This window comes from Belonocnema kinseyi, chromosome 3, assembly GCF_010883055.1.
Source record: "Belonocnema kinseyi isolate 2016_QV_RU_SX_M_011 chromosome 3, B_treatae_v1, whole genome shotgun sequence".
Taxonomy (NCBI): domain Eukaryota; kingdom Metazoa; phylum Arthropoda; class Insecta; order Hymenoptera; family Cynipidae; genus Belonocnema; species Belonocnema kinseyi.
The window spans coordinates 62,775,357-62,794,152 of NC_046659.1; the positions used below are offsets into that span (position 1 = coordinate 62,775,357).

An 18,796-nucleotide genomic window follows, 5' to 3' on the forward strand; every position below is an offset into this window, starting at 1 on the left:
TATGTATTTATGTATATAAACCCCATAGGAAACGCGTTACGATCTGAATACAGACGTTTTCACACCATCAAAAGTAGGCGTGAACTCGCTCACACAGACTTTATACCTTCGTATTTCTTATGTGCGATCTCATCACAGGATTATACAATGGCGTAAGAAGAAGATCTGAATAAACGATTTACTAAAAGGAAAGTGCTTAAATTTTTTTCTAATTTAATCAATTACAATCTTTTAGTATACTGTAATTTACTTTTTTTAAACTATTGATGGTTATTTTCCGTTTCATAATTCGGTTTAATCTTCTTTAGAATTTGCAGTGCCGTATTTAGAAAACAGAGGCGGCAAATTTTTAGGGACGGCACATCGGCCTAGAATTTTGTTTTATTCCAGAACTCGTCTGTTTTCAGTTGCATTGTATTTTTCTTGCTTATCAACTTCACAATAACAAAATGTATTATTGAAAAATGGCTTCAAATTTTAGGGTTACCTAGGGTGGCCTGAGACCCAAATTCGGTTCTGAGCTTCTTAATCGCACCGCTGGTCTCTCGATTTTTGCAATATTTTCCTCAAAGTACGCAGATAACAAACTTTAGATTGATTAAATCGTCAAGTATTTTATTGGGATTCCATTTAGTAATATACAATTTTGCTGGGTTTAGTTATCGATAAAGAGGGTAATCGTGTAGAAATGATACTTATTAAAACAACAAGGTTTGATTTCTGATTGCCACCCTCGCGTGTCAGAGTAAGCACAAATCTTGCTTGTAAAATTACGAGCGCAGCTATCAGGCCTTTATATTCCATGGCTCTAAAATTAACAGTTTGTCTCATAAAATAATAAGGAGTGTATCACTTATCGTCGAATGCAGCCGATAGAATCAATTTAAAAATTTAAACTGATGCAAATTCGTGTCGAAGTCTCGTGCCAAGCCAAGCAATAATCGTACCTGGCATGTTGTGGCAGCTGGTGAATAGGGCACCTATTAAAATCCTCTAGGTAGACCGCGTGATCAATTGCTCTTGGGGGATGTCTAATTATTCAAATTATTATATGATGGTGCTTCTAGGATTCAATTAAAAACTGCTTTTGAAACAAAGACCATCTTGATCAACATTCAAAATTAAGTGAACTATATAGTTTATACACCAATATCGTAAATTAGACCTTAAAGGTGTATGTTTATGAGACTATTAAGTGACAAAATTATATTTGATCAGATTTTTTTTTCTGTTCATAAATATTGTTTTAATTCTTTCGAATTTATGACTTATCTACTTATAAATAATATGATATCATTACCAATCAGGGGTTTCTTTCTTTAAAAACATACAACACGTTCTTTCTTTAAATTAACACGCGATGTGTAGCCAACTGAGAAGGATTTTATACTACGATTGATAAGTACAAACAGAAATAATAAATTACTTGGATTTGCCACTTATGTGGAAATATTTAAAGGAAATGTGGGAGTGAAGCCATTTAAAATTTGAAGTTAAATGCCACCCTGTATTCACTGGTTGAGAAGAGACTGCAAATAAAAAATTCAGCATGTCGAGAGCACGAGGCCGAGAAAAAATCAGGCGCCCTCGCAGCCTGCAGACCTTCTTTTTAAGAAATCATTACCTTCACGCGTATAATACCCACCCAGTACGAGGGTAACGTGTCATAAGTCTCGAGTGATTTTTTTAATCTTTTCTCTTCCCCACTATTACTTATGAAGATCCAAAAAACTTGCTTCTCCTGAAAGAGCTTTCTTTTGGCGAGGAAACTAGTTTATAAAGCTTTTGAACTTGAGTGTATTGTGTATTGCCTGTTCCCGAGTTCAATTTTGGTTTTTCAGCATAAAATATTTTTAAGCGCTCTTGGAGTAGGTTATTAATTTTCAGCCATCAAATTAAAACTAAGGAGGAGTATATGATAAAAAACATTGTCATGATTTTCAATCATGGGTAATATTTAGTTGGAGTCATGTAAAATCGAATATTTTTATTTAATGGCATAGCGATTATTATGAATTCTCAGATTTTGTATATTGATATTTTTTTCTGAAGATTTGTGACACAAAAGAAAACAATGCATAGAGACTATAGAATAGAATAGAGAGGATGCAAAGAAGCTCCTGAAGAAATAATGAGTGGAAGTCTCTTGGGCTCGACACACAAGACAGACTAAAAAACAAACGCTGAAGACCCTTCGAAATTGGCGTGACGAATCACAGGGAAAAAAGAGGCTCTGGTGTTCGGTCCAATTCTTAACAGTCGATATTTTCTTATCTACAATTAAGTGTTTCGTTGGCGAAAAAAAATGTAAACGCAAAAAAGTTTACATAAAGATTCTTTATGCATTTCACAACTGCTACCTTTTCTTCAATTATTTCAAACTATTTTCAAGCATAATCTCTACAATTCTTCTACATTGTGAGCAAGACAATTTGTGACGTCATATAATACATTCTGCCCTTAATCTGAGTGAGAATCACTTCTTCAACATTAGAAAGAAATTATTTAAGGTAAGTTTTTAAAAGATACGAGAAAAGAAGATTTTTGTCCAATGAGTTCCCTACGATTCCATAAAGATAAGTTTGGTAACTGTAACATATAAGGCAAAATGCAATAGCATAATCCATTGGGGAATAAAATATAGTTTTTATACTTGATAAAATTTCTTTTCAATGCGACGAAGATTTTATTTTCTTTTGTTTTGTTTTGAGACCTATTCTTTGTTTAATATCGAGGGGGCTTTGGAACCCGGTTGGATGAATTCTGAGTTGTGTCATCGCGTATCGAGAGCGATGGAGCTCGATCTGATCGGATCGCTCCTTCTTTGATCCTTAACGAGTCGGCGAGACGAATATTCGAATTAATTGAGTCCGATTTGGAATCCGATCTTCACAGGGTGACCTTTCTCGCGAGCGTGGCATGTCGCGTCGCGTCAGTTCGATCGATCAAGGGATCGCTACTTCGAAAACAAATCAAGATCAAATCATTCTTCAACGACTCCAGAGACAAAAGAACCGCCGCGAGTTGTCCCTTCCAGTCTTCCACACGATGAAAAGGAACTTGGATCTTGGTCATCTTGGTCATCTTGATTTTTGAACGAAAGACGAAAGGTCGTAACAACAGACAGACGCTATTCTGAAATTCCGCGTTGACCGGTTAAAGCTTCGCTGCGGGGGTCCTGGAGAACCAAAGGAAGAACCTGAACCAGTGGTTGGACCAACGACTATCGGTTTCCCTATCAGGAGTCATCTCCCTTTGGGACTCGAACCTCGAAAGCGAAAGGCGCATATAAACCTGGCCCTAACTGCTTTACGACGATCGTTTGTACCGATTTGTTCGACAAGACTACGGGAAGAAAAAGACAGAGGGAAAGAGAAAGGGGGAGAGAGATGAAGAAAAGGATGTGAGGAGGCAAACCTCCACCTCGCTGCTTTACAAATGGATTTGCGTTTTCCCGAGATGACATAATTTTGAAGAAAATGAAAAATACCAAAAAATGCAACAACCAAAACAATTACCGTACATTTCCATAAGCAAAATTGAAATATTTCAAAAAGTAAAAGATAATGAAACTAAAAAATAAAAACTTTGAAATTCGCAAAGTTATATAATTAGCGAAATTTTCAAACCCGAATTCTAAAAATCGAGAAATGAGTAAATTATCGAAATAAGGATATTCAAAAAAATGTTAAATTATGAAAAATTTTAATTAAAAAAAAATTCAAATATTTTTTATTTTGACCGAATCCACTTTAAATTAGACAGGTAGTGCAACTTTAAATCCCAGAATAATTCGTCTAATGATTATATTGTTTTCCAAATGAAATAAAAAGAGACGTATTTGGAATTTGAAGGTTGTTTTCCAAAAAAGACAAGTATTTTTTCAAACTTAGCGAATTTCTTTAGTACATGAGTCAAAATTTAACAAAAAAATTATAGCTAATTAATTAATTTTAACCATTTAGATCAGAAATGATACTTTGAATTTTAGTGTGAAATTAATTTGGTTTGTAATTTCTTTTTCATATTAAGAGGATGGAACTCGAGGATATCACTACTTAGATCTTGAATCTTTTTTCAACAGGTAACCTTACAAAATCTCGACAATAATCGTCACACCTCGTGAAAATCCTCTGCTTAGAGAGGATTGAGTTCATCTGAATTGTTTACAACCTGTGGTTAAATCGGTCAAGTCCAGAGTTAACCAATTATCTGATTGGGAACTGAACGAAGATTAACGATGGGAGAATTGACCCATGCCAGTTTCCGTTACGCAGATGCTTGCAGGGATAATTGGGGGTGTTGGACTTTTGCAGTATACTTTTTGCATTTCCGTGTTGTTCTGTGACATTTGGGATTTAAATGGGATAAGACAAAAGAAAAAAAGTGTTAGGACCGTTGTTTAGGATAATTGGCAAAAAAGGACTCAGGATTGTGAGTAGGTACTTGGAACATTTCAAAATCGAAGGTTCAAAGATTCGATGATCATAAACTTTATTAAATTATAGATCTAAAATAGATCTATATTAAAATATAGATATAGATTTAAGGCATTACTTCGAAATTTTTATTTTTCTAACTTGTAATCTTCCAACTATGAAGTATTTAAATGTGTTAGCAATCAATATAAAAGCATTTTCTAGTTTCGATATGTTTGCAATTTAAAAATTATAACTTGAATTTATTTCAAAGCTTACATTCTTAGAGTTCAATAATTTGATTAAAGTATTTTTTTACAACTCCAAAGGCTTTAAATTTCAAATCTTACAACAATTACAAGTTTAAAGTTTTTTTTTTTGAAAAATTGAAGCTAGAGTCTTTACAATTGAAAGTTTCCAAATGTTAATATTAACAATTTTGATGCTTAAGCCTGTACAATTTTTTTCATTTTTAACATTTTTGGGTTCTAAGTCAATTCGATATAATCTTAAGACTTTCCGTAAATACTTTTTGATTCTTAGCGAATTTTCACTGATTTGTATAGTTAGAAATACGTCACGGTTAGAAAAAATCCACTATTTTAAATTGAGAGAGTTAAATATTTACAATTTTAAATATTTTGATGTTATTGATACTTCGCAGTTGAACGAATTGAAATTTAAATACTTTACAGTTTGAAGATTTAAAATTTTAATTCTTTGGTGCTAGAATAATTTTAAGAAGGCTTTGAAATCACAACAGTTTACATTTGTTGAGAAGCAGTTTTATTGCTTTTTTTATTTTGAAAACCTCAAAATTATCCTTTATTTAAAACTAACATTTTTTAGAATAATTAAATCAAAAACTTGTTCGTGAATCAGTAGCTGAAATAAGTTGCTTAAAATTACAGATTCCTTTTACCTATATTTACTGGCATTTCGATTGTTCCCATTAAAGTTTGCTACAGAATCTAGAAAACGTGGAAAAATCTTAGAATTTTAATGAATATCTTGGAAAAACCTTAAGAAATCCTCGAATTTGAAAAAAAGGAGCCTGAAAATTATAATTGCAATTTCTTTGTTAAGTTTGAATAATTATTCAGTATTTTTTGTTTATTTTACAATAACAGATTGATAGAAATTAATTTTTTCAGAATAAAATAATAGTCAAGAAGACTTTAAAAATTTGCATTGATCAATGCTATTATTTAAAGTATCGGCGGGAAGTATCTACACGCGTATTTTTTTGATAATATTAATATAAATTTGTTTTTGTTTAATAGCAAAAAAGTTTATAAAATTTTGCAACAAATGAACCTTAGCAGAAGGAAAAATGTCAGTTTAATGAAAATGTATTGCAAAAAGGCGTAAAATACACTGTTAAAAATAATATTAAATTAAATATTCCCATGTGTATTGAAATCAATATATCAAGCATATGAAATCGCCATTAATGGCGACGATAGAAGAAATTAAAGCACGTTAAGTTTTCACGCACATTGCTGACCTGTATACTAAATTTAATACAGATGTATATTAAATTCACTACACCAATGTATGTGACATTTCAGTAGCGGTAGTGCATAGGTATTTGCTTCACGCCCATGTATATTCAACCTCGTGCAGATTTTTGTAACAGTGTATCAATATTTACAAAAAATTAGAATTATTTTTTAATAAATCTTAAAATAATGTAAATTTGGTATAGTTTATTGATTAATTTCAAAGTTAAGCCTCTATTCTATTTTTCTGATTTATTAAAATATTTTTAGCATTTATTTCCAAGATTCTAACCTAGGATCGAATTTGGTACAAGAAACTCTCAAAATTTCAAATACTGATTGTGTTCACCACATCATTTAAAACATTCAAAACAACATTTTTCTATAAATCACTCATATTTATTGTAATATGATCAATAATTATTTTTAAACATGTTTTATAAGTATTTATTCATTTTTTAATTTGTTGACTTTTTTGGCACCAAGTTTGAACGTAGGACAGAATCAAGGTAGAAAATTTTGAACACGATGTAGATTCTTATCTTTATAATGAGCTCAACTTTTAACAATGTCAATTATTTTGAGATACATTCTAATTTTTAGAAAACATATCAATTTGATGTTTTTTGCAATATATTTATGTAAAATTGATAATCTTCCTTTAACTTGGTCTCATTGGGCGTGGAATTTTATTGGCTTTCGCACTACATGAGGAAAAAATTTAATATAGCCATGATACAAATTAAGACACTTTAGCTTCAGCTCAAAAAACAGACGTGTACATAATTTCCGCCAGTTGCATACAAGATTTTGTGTGGGCATTATATTACAAACAACACAATGCTTTGAAATTGTTTGGAGTTAAAATTTTGAATAGAATTTTTCCAAAGTTTTCCTATATATTTTTCAAAAATTGACCTGGTATAAAGTCTCAAAATGTCTTGAAACTGTTAAATCTGACTTCTATAGCAACCCTGCTATTATAATTTCGAATTAGCATGTATGCCATAAACCTAACTGCCAATCCTTCATCTCGGGGATATTTGCGAGGTGGAGTTCAAGCGTAAAACCGTGAAGTTCAAAACAATCGAATATAAAATGCGAAAGTACATTCGTGCAAGGAAGGAAGAAGGGAGATTGCCATCGACAGTTGATACTACAGCGACAAATAGGCCAGAGACAAACGATATGTACTTTGAGCACAGGTGTGCTTGGGAGTTTAGCCAGGGCCCGCGGATATCGACATTCACATCCGCATTTGAATTTGATACCGATCAAGAATCGTGTAAAGGAAGAAATATAGGTAGATGTAGAGGTAGAGGTAGAGACAGAAGTAGAAATATAGGAGGAATAAGTCAAAGAGCTAAAAGCTAAAGAAGCGATGGGCATGGCTAGATAGATAAATGAAAAAGCGAATGGGCAGGATCGGGACATGGAGAGTAAAAATAAGGGCGAGGCCAAGGAAGCACGAATAGATATTCCTCGTAACGAACAGGAACGGATAGGAATGATTCTAACAATGTAAAAGCAGTATAATAAATGGTACTGAGACGCCGCTTCCCGAGATTACAATCTCTTCTCTTACGAGGAGTTCGCCGATAAATCGAAGCGAATCGTTATTTATTGCTTGTCATTACCAAGACGCAAAGAATCCGCAACCCGGTAGCTTTAAGTTAATTTATTTTATCGCGCGTTGCGCCTACCGATGATTTGCTTGCATCCCTTTGCATGCTCATTTATTTCTAACGACGCTCTGTGCGCACGATTCCATGCTGCTGCTGTGGTGTAACGGGTGAACCGTAAATACTGCAAGTCTGGCTTTTAGTGGCCATCGCGGCACGAGGCGTCTCGTTGTAAATCCCGGAGACGCGACTTTTAAGGATCTTGTAGTTTGTAGTATGTAGTATGTAGTATGTAGTATGTACTATGCACGTACACTCTACCCCGGGAAAAAGAATTTTCTCCTTCGAACGAACCGAATACTCTTGTGTTATTGCCGGGAAATTAAAACTTTCTCGTTCGTAAAACTGCCTCCCAATAGGCTCGCGGTTACGGATACGGGAGCATATTGTGATGGGTACTTGGACACAAAGACTAAAATGCTTCTCGCAAAGAGATCGTTGTGACCTTTTCCCCTAAAATAACGGCAATTGATATGATGCCAACTGATATAAATTTTCAATTACCTAACTAAATTAAGCATACTTGAGGAAAAAAGTACCATTGGGATTTCATTGTGATTTTATTATGATTCCGGACAAAGGAACGCTGAAATACAAGGTTTGAGGCAAATCAGTACTTAAGAACCAACATTTCTTCAAAAATTTTAAAAGTCCGAAGAGGGTTGAAAGTTGAAATGAAAGTACCACAAATATTTCCCTTAATTTTTTTTTGTAAATAAAACTTTTTCAACTTAAAAGTACCGGAAAAATCACATATAATTTTTTCTTAATTTCAACAAATTCTAATGGGATTCGTGAGCCAAGAAAATTAAAAATATTTGCTAGTTCACCAGCAATTTATAGGACTAAAGTACCGACAATGTCCCACTTATATATTTTTGTTTTAGTTTTCAGCAGCACTACAAAAATTCCATTTGATTTTTTTCGAAATTTGTACAATTACTAATGGGAATCCTGTAAAAAAAGGTAGAACTTTTCCACTACTATTGTCCTAGGAAAACCTGGGTAAACAAGAAATATTTTGAACATTTTTGATACTTTAGTTCTTTTTCAGCCGTACTTTTTAAGGACATAAATCCCATTAGCACTTGTGATAATTCAAAAATTAAATGCAATGCGACGTTTTTGCTGCTAAAGTTCTGTTGAAATATTTCGAACTTTTTTGGTACTCAAGTCCTATTTAAGCAGTACTTTGTTGGGACATAAATCTCATCAACACTTCTAAAAATTCCAATAAAAAAACAAAATGGAATTTTTCTAGTACCATTGTCCCCAATATTATGAAGGAGATGTAAAATTGATGAAAAAATAATTATAATCCAACTTTAACGGTAATTTTATCCTAAAAAAGTCCTGCTTAAGACAAGAATTAAGTGGGACTTTTGCGGTATTTTTATTCTAAAAAAGTCCTGGTGAAACGGAACATATTTTAAAATTTGTCGGTACTTTAGCCCTATTTCAGCATTACTTTTTTGGGACATAAATCCCAACAGCACTTCTAAAGATGTAAACAACAAAATTCAATAGAACTCTTCTAGTACTTTTGTCCCTATTTGGAATTTTAAAATTTTGTAAGGAAAGTCGTACTTAAGTACTGATTCGTGTCATACCCAGAACTTTACTGGGACTTTATCCGTGGTCCATGTGGAATCTTAATAGAATTTGTTTTTGCTCGAGGTATCATTTTAAATTCAAAATTTAATCATTTTTAGCTAAACTTAAAAAAATTACATAATTTAAATCTATACTGTCTGAAATAATGTATGAGATAATTTCAAATTAAAAAAGTGTTCTTATACAATTTTGAATTGAAGTATTAAAAATTGTCTGGTTCAATATCTAAATTATTCAAAATTGTTTTATTTCCAATTGAATTCCTTAAAGTTGAACGACTGCATGTAAGAAGTATGGAAGCCAACAATCTTAAATTGAAAATTTATACATGAGTCAATTTCAATCGCTCAATCTCGTACAATTTTAAATTCAAAGTATGAATTGTTGAACAATTGTCCATGCTTTTTCAAATCTGTCAAATTTTCATTTGAGTAGAATATAAACTTCTTTAATTTTGAATATGTCAATTTTGAATAAACTTTGAAAATTGATATTGCATTGAAAATTAAAATAACCGAGAAAAATATTGAACACCGGGAAATTATCGTGGATTTGTTTCTTGGCCTTGACTGACCACACAGGTTTTAGCACCTATTTAGTATCAAGAATAAGACTCAAGAAAAAACAATCAATCTTGGATTGTAAAATTTTTTTAATTAATTAAAACTGGTTCTCAACAATGTTGAAGCTCCTGAACCTGGCCTGGTCATTTTTGATTCACGAAAAAAGTTGATACCAGTCATCACGAGCGTCTAGCACGTAATTCGCTAAGATACCTCGAGGCTATGTGCATCTAGATCGGGTTCGAGCGATAGAGCTATAACCTCGAAAATTGGCGCTGTCCGAGAAACAAATACGACGGTACTTTATGCACACGTGACCGCAGGCTCCAGCCAGTTTCGTGGAAGCAATCTTTCTTACACCTGCCACTTCGCGAATACTTCCAGAAATCTTAGATATCTTCTGAAATAACTTTATGGTCCCTCGAAATCAAAATTGATCCTTGCTTTCATCAAAACCAACAAGCTTTCTTCAAAATCCGCTGTGATCATCATCAGTTCATCAAATTAGTCTTACAAACTTTTTACAAACGAATCGTTCCCTAGGAATGAGCAGCGTAATCTACTTTAAAATTTCCAATGATGACGACACAAAAAGTGATTTAGGGAAGACATTTATTGGGAAGGTGAATACGAAAGATCACATTGGTTCCAAGTAATCAGAATAAAATCCTATTAACGTCTGAAAATCTTTAACGATGCTTTAGAAAGGCACGCCTGGTATGTCACTGGGACCTTCTCCTCATCAAAAAGCAAAAGCGAGAGCTACATATAGTCAAGCTAAACTGAGAGACAGAGAGAGAGAGAGAGAAAGAAGGAGAAGACTGGAAAAACTGGAGGTCGTAAAATAAAGGTATAAGTCACTCTACTGATTTTCAGTAAATTAAGGCTATAAAGACGAGACGTCGGCTGATTTCCCTCTGAAGTTTTCCTTATCACGCCTCCAAAAATCATACTTTGAAAATATACGACCGCAGCTCTTGATCGTTAAGTGTCTCTTCCTTTTTATTAGCCATATAATTGAAGTATTTTAACACCTCATGCTTTCACTAAATTACTTTGTTTGTCAATCCCATTTTAATTCTCGAACCTCATCAGCATCAATTTCAGATTATTACTTTATCCTTGTTTCTAGTTATAGAAGATCTTTTTTTAATTATACGTTATAATAATATTTCCAAGATAGATGGAACTTTATGTTTAACAGTGAATTATAAATGTTTTCATGAATACTAAACAGTCAACAGGTCATCGATTCTTTTCGTTTTCCTTACATCGATTCGAGATCCCTTCATCGTTCATGTTCATCCTACGGGATGTTTGGCTCACACCGCACGGATAATCCGGCTTACAATCCAGCTCAACACTCTTGCGGACATGAATGAGAGCTTGTCATTTATCGCGTGCGAATGTACGGCGGGTATCTTCTCTCTCAAAAATTCAGAGTAGCTTGGCAAACAGTAGGCAGATGCGCCAGGAAATCCCTCAGAAGATCAAAGAGATCGTTCCCCACCTCCATCACCTTAAACGGGACTTTTGTCATGCGTATCTTCTCCGTCGAATGTAGACACCTCTTTTGAAAATTTTCTAAAGAAACTTTCACATACTTTTCACATACTTTCCACATACACCACATGTCAAAATAAAAATTTAAAACCTGATAAATCAGAATTTTTTTAAATGCCCTCAAATGGAAAACCTTTCCCTGAAAGTTTAAACCGCCGCACAGTCGAGTGGGATACAACATTTTTTGGTTTAATCTCAAACAGGTTCTGACAATATAAAAATAACAAATTAAAAAAGTGCGTTTAACACACGATGATTATTAATGTTACAATTAGAGACAGAGAAGTCTTAACCATACCATGTATGCATTTGGAAGCTTTCAAATTCCAATAATTGCAATTAAAGGTCTTTTCATATGCATTAACGTTTACGAACCTGCAATTTTCATTATGTCATAAGCGAATAAAGCTTACAAATTTCAATTTTGAAATATTCTAAATTAAAAGCGTTTCAAATGAAAATTTTCAAACTTAAAATAATCCTAAACCTAAAAGCCATTTTAAATATGATATTTTTATATTTAATTTCATGTTAGAATTATTTAACCACTTCTAATTTTGAAGAATATAAGTATGACAATTTAGAATCTTAAATCATTTATTTCGGAAGCTTTTAACTTTCGTAAGCTTACAAATCTCACAATAAACCTAAAAACATTCAAATTAAATAAAAATATTTGACAAACAGGAAAATTGAAAAACTCCAAAGTAGTTTGAAGTTTGAGATTTGAAATTTTTATCTTAAAATACAAAACTTGAAAATTTTTAAATCAAGTTTTTTAAAGTACGTATAAAAAGCAATCTGGAAATTTACAATTATGTGGGAATATCCAAACTCAAAATCCTTAAAATTTTGAGGTATTACATTCAATTCTGCAACCTTCTATCTAAATAGTGCTTAAATCTGAAATCACACAAAAGTTTCAACTTCCGAGTCAATATTAATTTTAAAAATTCATATTTCCAAGCTATGAATTTTTTAAAAGAAAATTTACAATTTACTATCAACATCAATAATATTACAATTTCATAATATAAAATTACTGTAACCTTTTCAAATTTAAAACGCTGTACGTTTGAGTTTCATAAATTGTACTATATACAACAGAACCGTTAACTCGCCAATTCAAATTTTGAGCACTTTTAAACTGTATCAAAATTGAATCTAAACTTAATTACATTTGAAATCATGGTTCCGAAAAATTTGAAAAGTTCTGAGGATTGTTTGTCAATTTATTAAATTTTATTTCCTCTAATAAAAGTTTTCACCTAATCTTAATACTAAGAATAACTAACTCCTAATGATTTTATTATACAACCAAGCCTCTAACTTGTGATTACCCGTAATAAATCATTCTCACCTTTCCCGGAACTTTTCGTAAATACTCTTATCTCCAAGCCTCTAAACTAATTCCTGACTCAGAGATTTTTTGCTCCTTTTTTTTTGCTCAGAAGTATCTGTGTTTAGTTTTATAGTAGGAAATAATAAAAAGGTTAGCGACTTTCGAAAAGTTAGGGACAGTTTAATGGGCGTTTGAATTTCTGAAAGCGTACTAATCGGTCGTATCCTCGGTGTCGGTATCGGCAGAGGCCAATTACCGTAATTAGGCGCCATAAACGTGTCGTCTGAGCATGCTGAGCGAGACAATGGAGCCAAAGACGGTGCAATAAATATGGTGAGATGCCCATCTAGGCAACGAGCCCGGATTGCCATTGAAAGGCGATAATGGGATTTTCGAGATTCTGGCCTAACCTCCAAAAAGGGCGTGAGTGACCAACGAGTCCCGAGTGTCTTTATTTTCTTGACTTGAAAACAACCATGATATGCTTAACAGGTCATTGTGACATCCTGAACCCTCATATCCTTTTTACTATAATTTTTCACCCATATTCACGATTTTTAAATTGTACCTTTAAAAGATCCATTTTCACCCCAGAAAATGTAAAATTTTTAACAAAAACGTGAAGTTAAAAATGACCTTTCGAGTCCGATGTATGCAATACAAATTAAATCTCCTTCACTCAGAAATGGATTGCAAATGAACCTGTCATTTCAATTTAATGTACAATTTTCATAAAAATCAGGCAGAATCAAAACCATTAATAAATGAAGAATGGTCCTTCAAACCGCATGCATATAATACCATCAAAATTTCCCTATTTAAAACCTGGTTGCGAATAAAACAGACGTTTCAATTTATCGTACAATTTTCATGAAAATAAGGCAAAAGTGAAAAATGGTCCTTCGAACCGAATGCGAACAAGACGAATTAAACCTTATCTATTCAAAATTTGATATCAAATAAAACAAACATTCAAGAGTTTGATTATTACACAGGGAGAGAGGATTTAAAGTACATGAGAACAGCTAGTGATGGGTATCTGTGCGTGAATTGACTTATATGAATTCATGTATTGTTGTGTAAGGGCAAGTGAAGTCCTATACAAGAGTTCATATTCCACTGGCACACGACGTAACACCCCGTAAGGCTGCTGGCTAGTCACTTGTAAAACACGATGTAACGATATTAGACGCGTCTCGAGAACGTATGCTTATGCACGTTTTGTGCATGCACTTCTCAAGTCTTGAGCACTTCTTCAGCTCATCTTGAGATCCTCGTAACGCCAAAACTCTTCTCTGGACCGAAAACCAGACTTCAACTTTAGCCGCTAATTTACATGATTCTCAACAGTTATTATAGTCTTGCTTAAACAATGAATTAAGTCAATTCGTAGTTAAAAACTAAAATTTCAGGAAAATCGAAAAATGACTATTTTACACACAACATTTTTATTCATGTTAAGTTCTTATTAAATAGAAAAATTTTGTATCTTAAAGACGAACAGAGAAAAAAATGCGAGCCTAATAGATCCCTACATATGAGATTTATTTTATATACTTATAAATATAATTATAATTTTTATGATATATTTTATATTATTTATTATCGCTGTTTCTTACCAAATAAAAATATATCTATTCCATTTCAATTTTTTGTAGATATTTTTTCTTATCGAGAATTTGATTTAAATTTTCGATTTATAATCAAACAATGTGAAATGAGAACCAAAAATTAATTTCACTGTTAAAAAATATTTCAAATCATAAATATTATGAACTTTAAACGATTTAATTTCACGATTTTGATTATTTAATGAACAGCTTTGAATGATTCTTCAAAATTTCAAATTTGCGAGGCCACTAAATTGATTTATATATACAATTTTTCAAGTTATAATTGCAAATTGCAGAATTTTGATTGTTAAAGCCTTATGATTTTCCGGGTTTTTAATTCTTTGAGTTTGCAATAATTGTTAAATCCAACATCTTCTTTCTGAAACTGATCAAGGTTGCACAAAAAATTTTTTAAGTAATTCTTATTAGAATATCGAATATGTATATATTTTTTATTTGAAAGCAGCTAAAGAAGTATGTCAGGACAGAAAATTATGGCGACAAATAGTTAATAAAAAAAAGTGTCAGTGATGTGAATGACTCCTTGAACAAAAAACCTTGGAAACTAATGAACCCACGTGGGGAACCTCACATGAAGACTTTGTGAGGATCTTTACTTGGGGTGATTGCTAGAGAGATTGATCAGCAATCTGTGTCGGTCTAAAAATTCTATAACACCTTCCTCCCATTACTTCTAAGGATTGAGTTTATCAAAAATTCGAATGTCTTACATTTTTAATGGTAAATGATTGAAAACTTGAACTAAAAATTGCTAAATATAAAATTTTTCCAATTCAAAATACTTCTTTAAGTTTCAATTTTTAGTTTAGTTTTTGATACTCACAAAGAAAATTTTCAGCTCTGAAAGTCATTATTTTCAAACATTACAAGTTTTAATGATCGGAAAATTGTTTCCCAAATCCGAAAATAACCGAGATTTTCTTTAGATTTTAGTAGCCACCTTAATTTTATTCGCTGTTTTGCTATTCATTTGATGTGTTTAAAAAGTACGATGAAACTTCGAAAATTCACTGACAAAAATCTTTTAAATACCATATTTAGCCTTAAGAATTTAAATTGTAAGACCTGCTTTTGTTTCTTTTTCAGCTAGATATATGAATACTAATATTTGTTAACCATAAGACCGGAATGAAAATATAATTTTTGTCAACATATATTACAGAAACATTGCGTTCTTACACTTTCATAGAGAGTTCATATATAAGTATCAACTGCCTGTAATTTTTTATAGAGATAATTATGACAAGTGCCTGGAATGATTTTTTTGATTCCTTGTGAAGAGAAGCATGATTTTTTGTGACCCTCAGAAGCAGTACATAATGTGCGGTAACGAGTGTCAGACTCGTGATTTTTCTTCGCACGTTTCCAGGAATCAAGCTTCTCTTCGGGGTCGGCGCCTTTTACGGCATCTTTTGACAAATAAAATAATTAGTCCACCACTTACAATCGTCGCGGCAAAAGTTGTACATGGATTCTTTACACAAGGTGGTCTCGTTTGGTCCGACTTAAAGTCAAATGCATTGAACCTTGGCAATAATATCGTCCCACCAATTTTATTATCTTGTTAGGCCATCTGCCGTTCGAATTGGGAGATCCTTATTTGTCTCCCTAAGCCGACAATTACTCAGAGTAATCAGACCCCAATTTCAATTCGTGAGAAAATAAATTACCATCTTAAACCAAAATTTCAATCCAAATTAGTCCGGGAGCCAGGTATGGTCTCGTGGCCTTTTCAATTCCGATGGAGCCACTAACGTTTTTTTTATGTATTTTTGAGCCGCTGGATCCGAATTTTTTAGGTGGCTGTTCGTCCGAGTGGCCAGTTTTTTGTTATTAACATTTTTTTAACAATTAATTGAGAAATTAAATTCTTTGACAAAAATAATTTTTTTCAGTTTCTTTAGCATATTTTTAATAAAAAGGTCCCTAGTAATTTTTTTCCCAGACCCACACTGTGTGAGAAAAAAATTGGTAAAGTTTAAAAAAAAATGATTTTTCCAGTTTTTGACGCTATGTCAAATATACACCATAAACTTTTTTTGTAATCTGAGACCACGCCATGCTTCCTTAACATGTGTATTATTATTAAAAATTATTTCCAGTTCGTTTGAACAAATAGCTTTTTGCGTGGGACGAGTTGAAAGTTTAAGGTTTTCCGAGCTTTCAACTTGTCCCACTCAAAAGCTATTTGTTTAAACGAACTGGAAATAATTTTTAATAATAATACACATGTAAAGGAAGCATAGCGTGGAATCAGATTACAAAAAAAGTTTATGCTGTATATCTGACATAGCGTCAAAAATTGGAAAAAATCACTTTTTTTTTAAATTTTGCCAATTTTTTTATCACAAAGAAAACCTTGTCATTCTGCTGTTCTGAAACGAAAAATACACGAGTAATTAAAAAATTGTGAATATTAGGAATGTTTACAATTTCTCTAATGCATTTCGACAGCGATTTTGAGAGGCGCTCCGTCGGACAAAATGGCCGCACTATTCTGCAGGAACGAGATCTGGTTTTTATTTCAGCTTCAACCGGGTACGATGCACTCTTGAGTGACAGGACGCGTGATTGACTCGTGCACGTTACTATTTCAGACCTTGCATTTTTCAGGACGTCAACGAGTCGAGAATTCAGAGATACATCTTTATTTTCAAGAAAAAAACCCAAAAACTGTATAAGCCTATTATGCCTTAGAAGTATATTTATACTAATTTTTATGAATCTCGCTTTAATTGAAATGTAAATTTTGATCGGGGGTCTAGGCAGATGTTTCCTCAGATGAAGTTCCGAGTTTCCGGTTTGGATGCCAAAGCGAAATACATCCTTTTGCTAGACATCGTGGCTGCTGATGACTACAGATACAAATTCCACAACAGGTAGAATTTGCGGATCAAATAATACGTGGATTGCTTATCTTGATGATCGGGATTGCTAAACAGTTTTTCTAAAATCATCATAAGATTCTAAAATCTAAAATAAAATTTAAAAAGCCCTTAAGCATCTTCAAGATGAGCTTTCTGATTACGATCCAGCGTTTATAATCTACTAAAAAATGTTCCCCTCGTCCCCATTTTATTCATTTTTTCGGTGGACGAAAGAAAATACTAAAGGTTTTGCTTTTGCGATTGCAAATTGTTCGCAGACGCATGTTTCCCCCGTTTAAAGTGAGGGTGTCCGGATTAGACGCGAAGGCTAAATACATTCTACTAATGGACATCGTGGCATCCGACGAGTACCGATATAAGTTTCACAACAGGTGATTATCGTGTGCAAAAAATCGATCCAGGCTTGAACAAAGACTAATTTCTAAATCATTTCAAAAAGTCTTTCTTGCGTCTTGATCAGTTTTACCACTTGCTTCTAAAATACTCTTTTCTCAAAAAATTAGAACTGTGTGAAGCGTGCGCTGCGAACAATTCCTCATACTTGTCGAAATTACACATAAAAAACGAAAAAATCAAGGGAATATCTAACACCAAAAATACGTTCATTTTAAAACAACAGGTCCATTTTACCCAAGGCAATTCTGATGTACTTGTACTCATTATCATGCCCCTACTATAAAGTTTTTATTTTCTACACCAATTTTCTTTTGCACCATTTAACTTATTCGCTGAGTGAAAGGATAGAGCCAGTATAATCGGATTATCGGATTCTATGGGAAAGGAGTTTTGTTAGCAGGAGCGTTAAAGATAATAATTTCTGGGACATTATTTCGACTTGTATGGGGATCGCAAGCAATCGCATTCGAAAAACGGCTGAGATGTCCAGATCATGATGGCGGATGTCGGTTATCGACTGGCCCAGAAAACCTCAAAGTCCCGTGCTTTGGGAGCCAATTCCGTTTCTTGTTTCTTGGGAAAACAGCGGACATCTCAGCCGGTAAAAAATCAGCACCGCAGACAATCGGAAGGCAGACCACAATGAATTATTACGTCGAACCCTAACCGCATGATTTTCGTAACTCGTTCTGTTTGGTTTTCGAGTTTATAACCACTTAGGTCCTATTATGATGACAAGGAAATGGTATAATCAAACTCACGTGCGAGACACTTTCAAAAACATTCAACAAACCTCTGGAAAGAGTCCTTTGAGTTTATAGTCACTTAGAATCATAAATTACAATCAGAGACAATTATTTTATTGAAAAAGAATAAATGCAATTTATTAGCTACAGTTTAAAAAGCAATTAAATTTTACTTCTTCTTCTTTGCGAGTCTGCCTTCCGTTCTTCTATAAGCAAAGGTAGATGTTAATTAGAGGTCCATGAATATTTTCCTAATACTCTATTTTCCCTAAGATTTATTTGATAATAATAATTTGCGTCATTGAACAACAATTGGCCCTCATTTTTTTTCAATTAGTATTTCACATCATTTTTATTCCTTCAAATATAGCAACGTAACCTACAATTAATTTATACTAATGGTCACTTAACACTGAATCATCATTCAACAGAAATTTCCAATCAGTTA

General features: G+C 33.0%; 1 protein-coding gene across 4 annotated transcripts in view; it reads left to right on the forward strand.

Annotated features, from left to right (window-relative positions):
• LOC117169103 (optomotor-blind protein) overlaps window positions 1-18,796 on the forward strand; it is a 99,397-nt gene that overhangs the window by 31,961 nt on the left and 48,640 nt on the right. For 3 of the 4 annotated variants that reach the window (XM_033355241.1, XM_033355244.1, XM_033355245.1), the window contains exon 3: window positions 17,084-17,197. In XM_033355241.1, the coding sequence (XP_033211132.1) occupies window positions 17,084-17,197 (114 nt within the window). Of the gene's footprint in view, window positions 1-17,083; window positions 17,198-17,463; window positions 17,578-18,796 lie in introns of all 4 variants that reach the window. The other variant, XM_033355243.1, reaches the window with a different exon arrangement.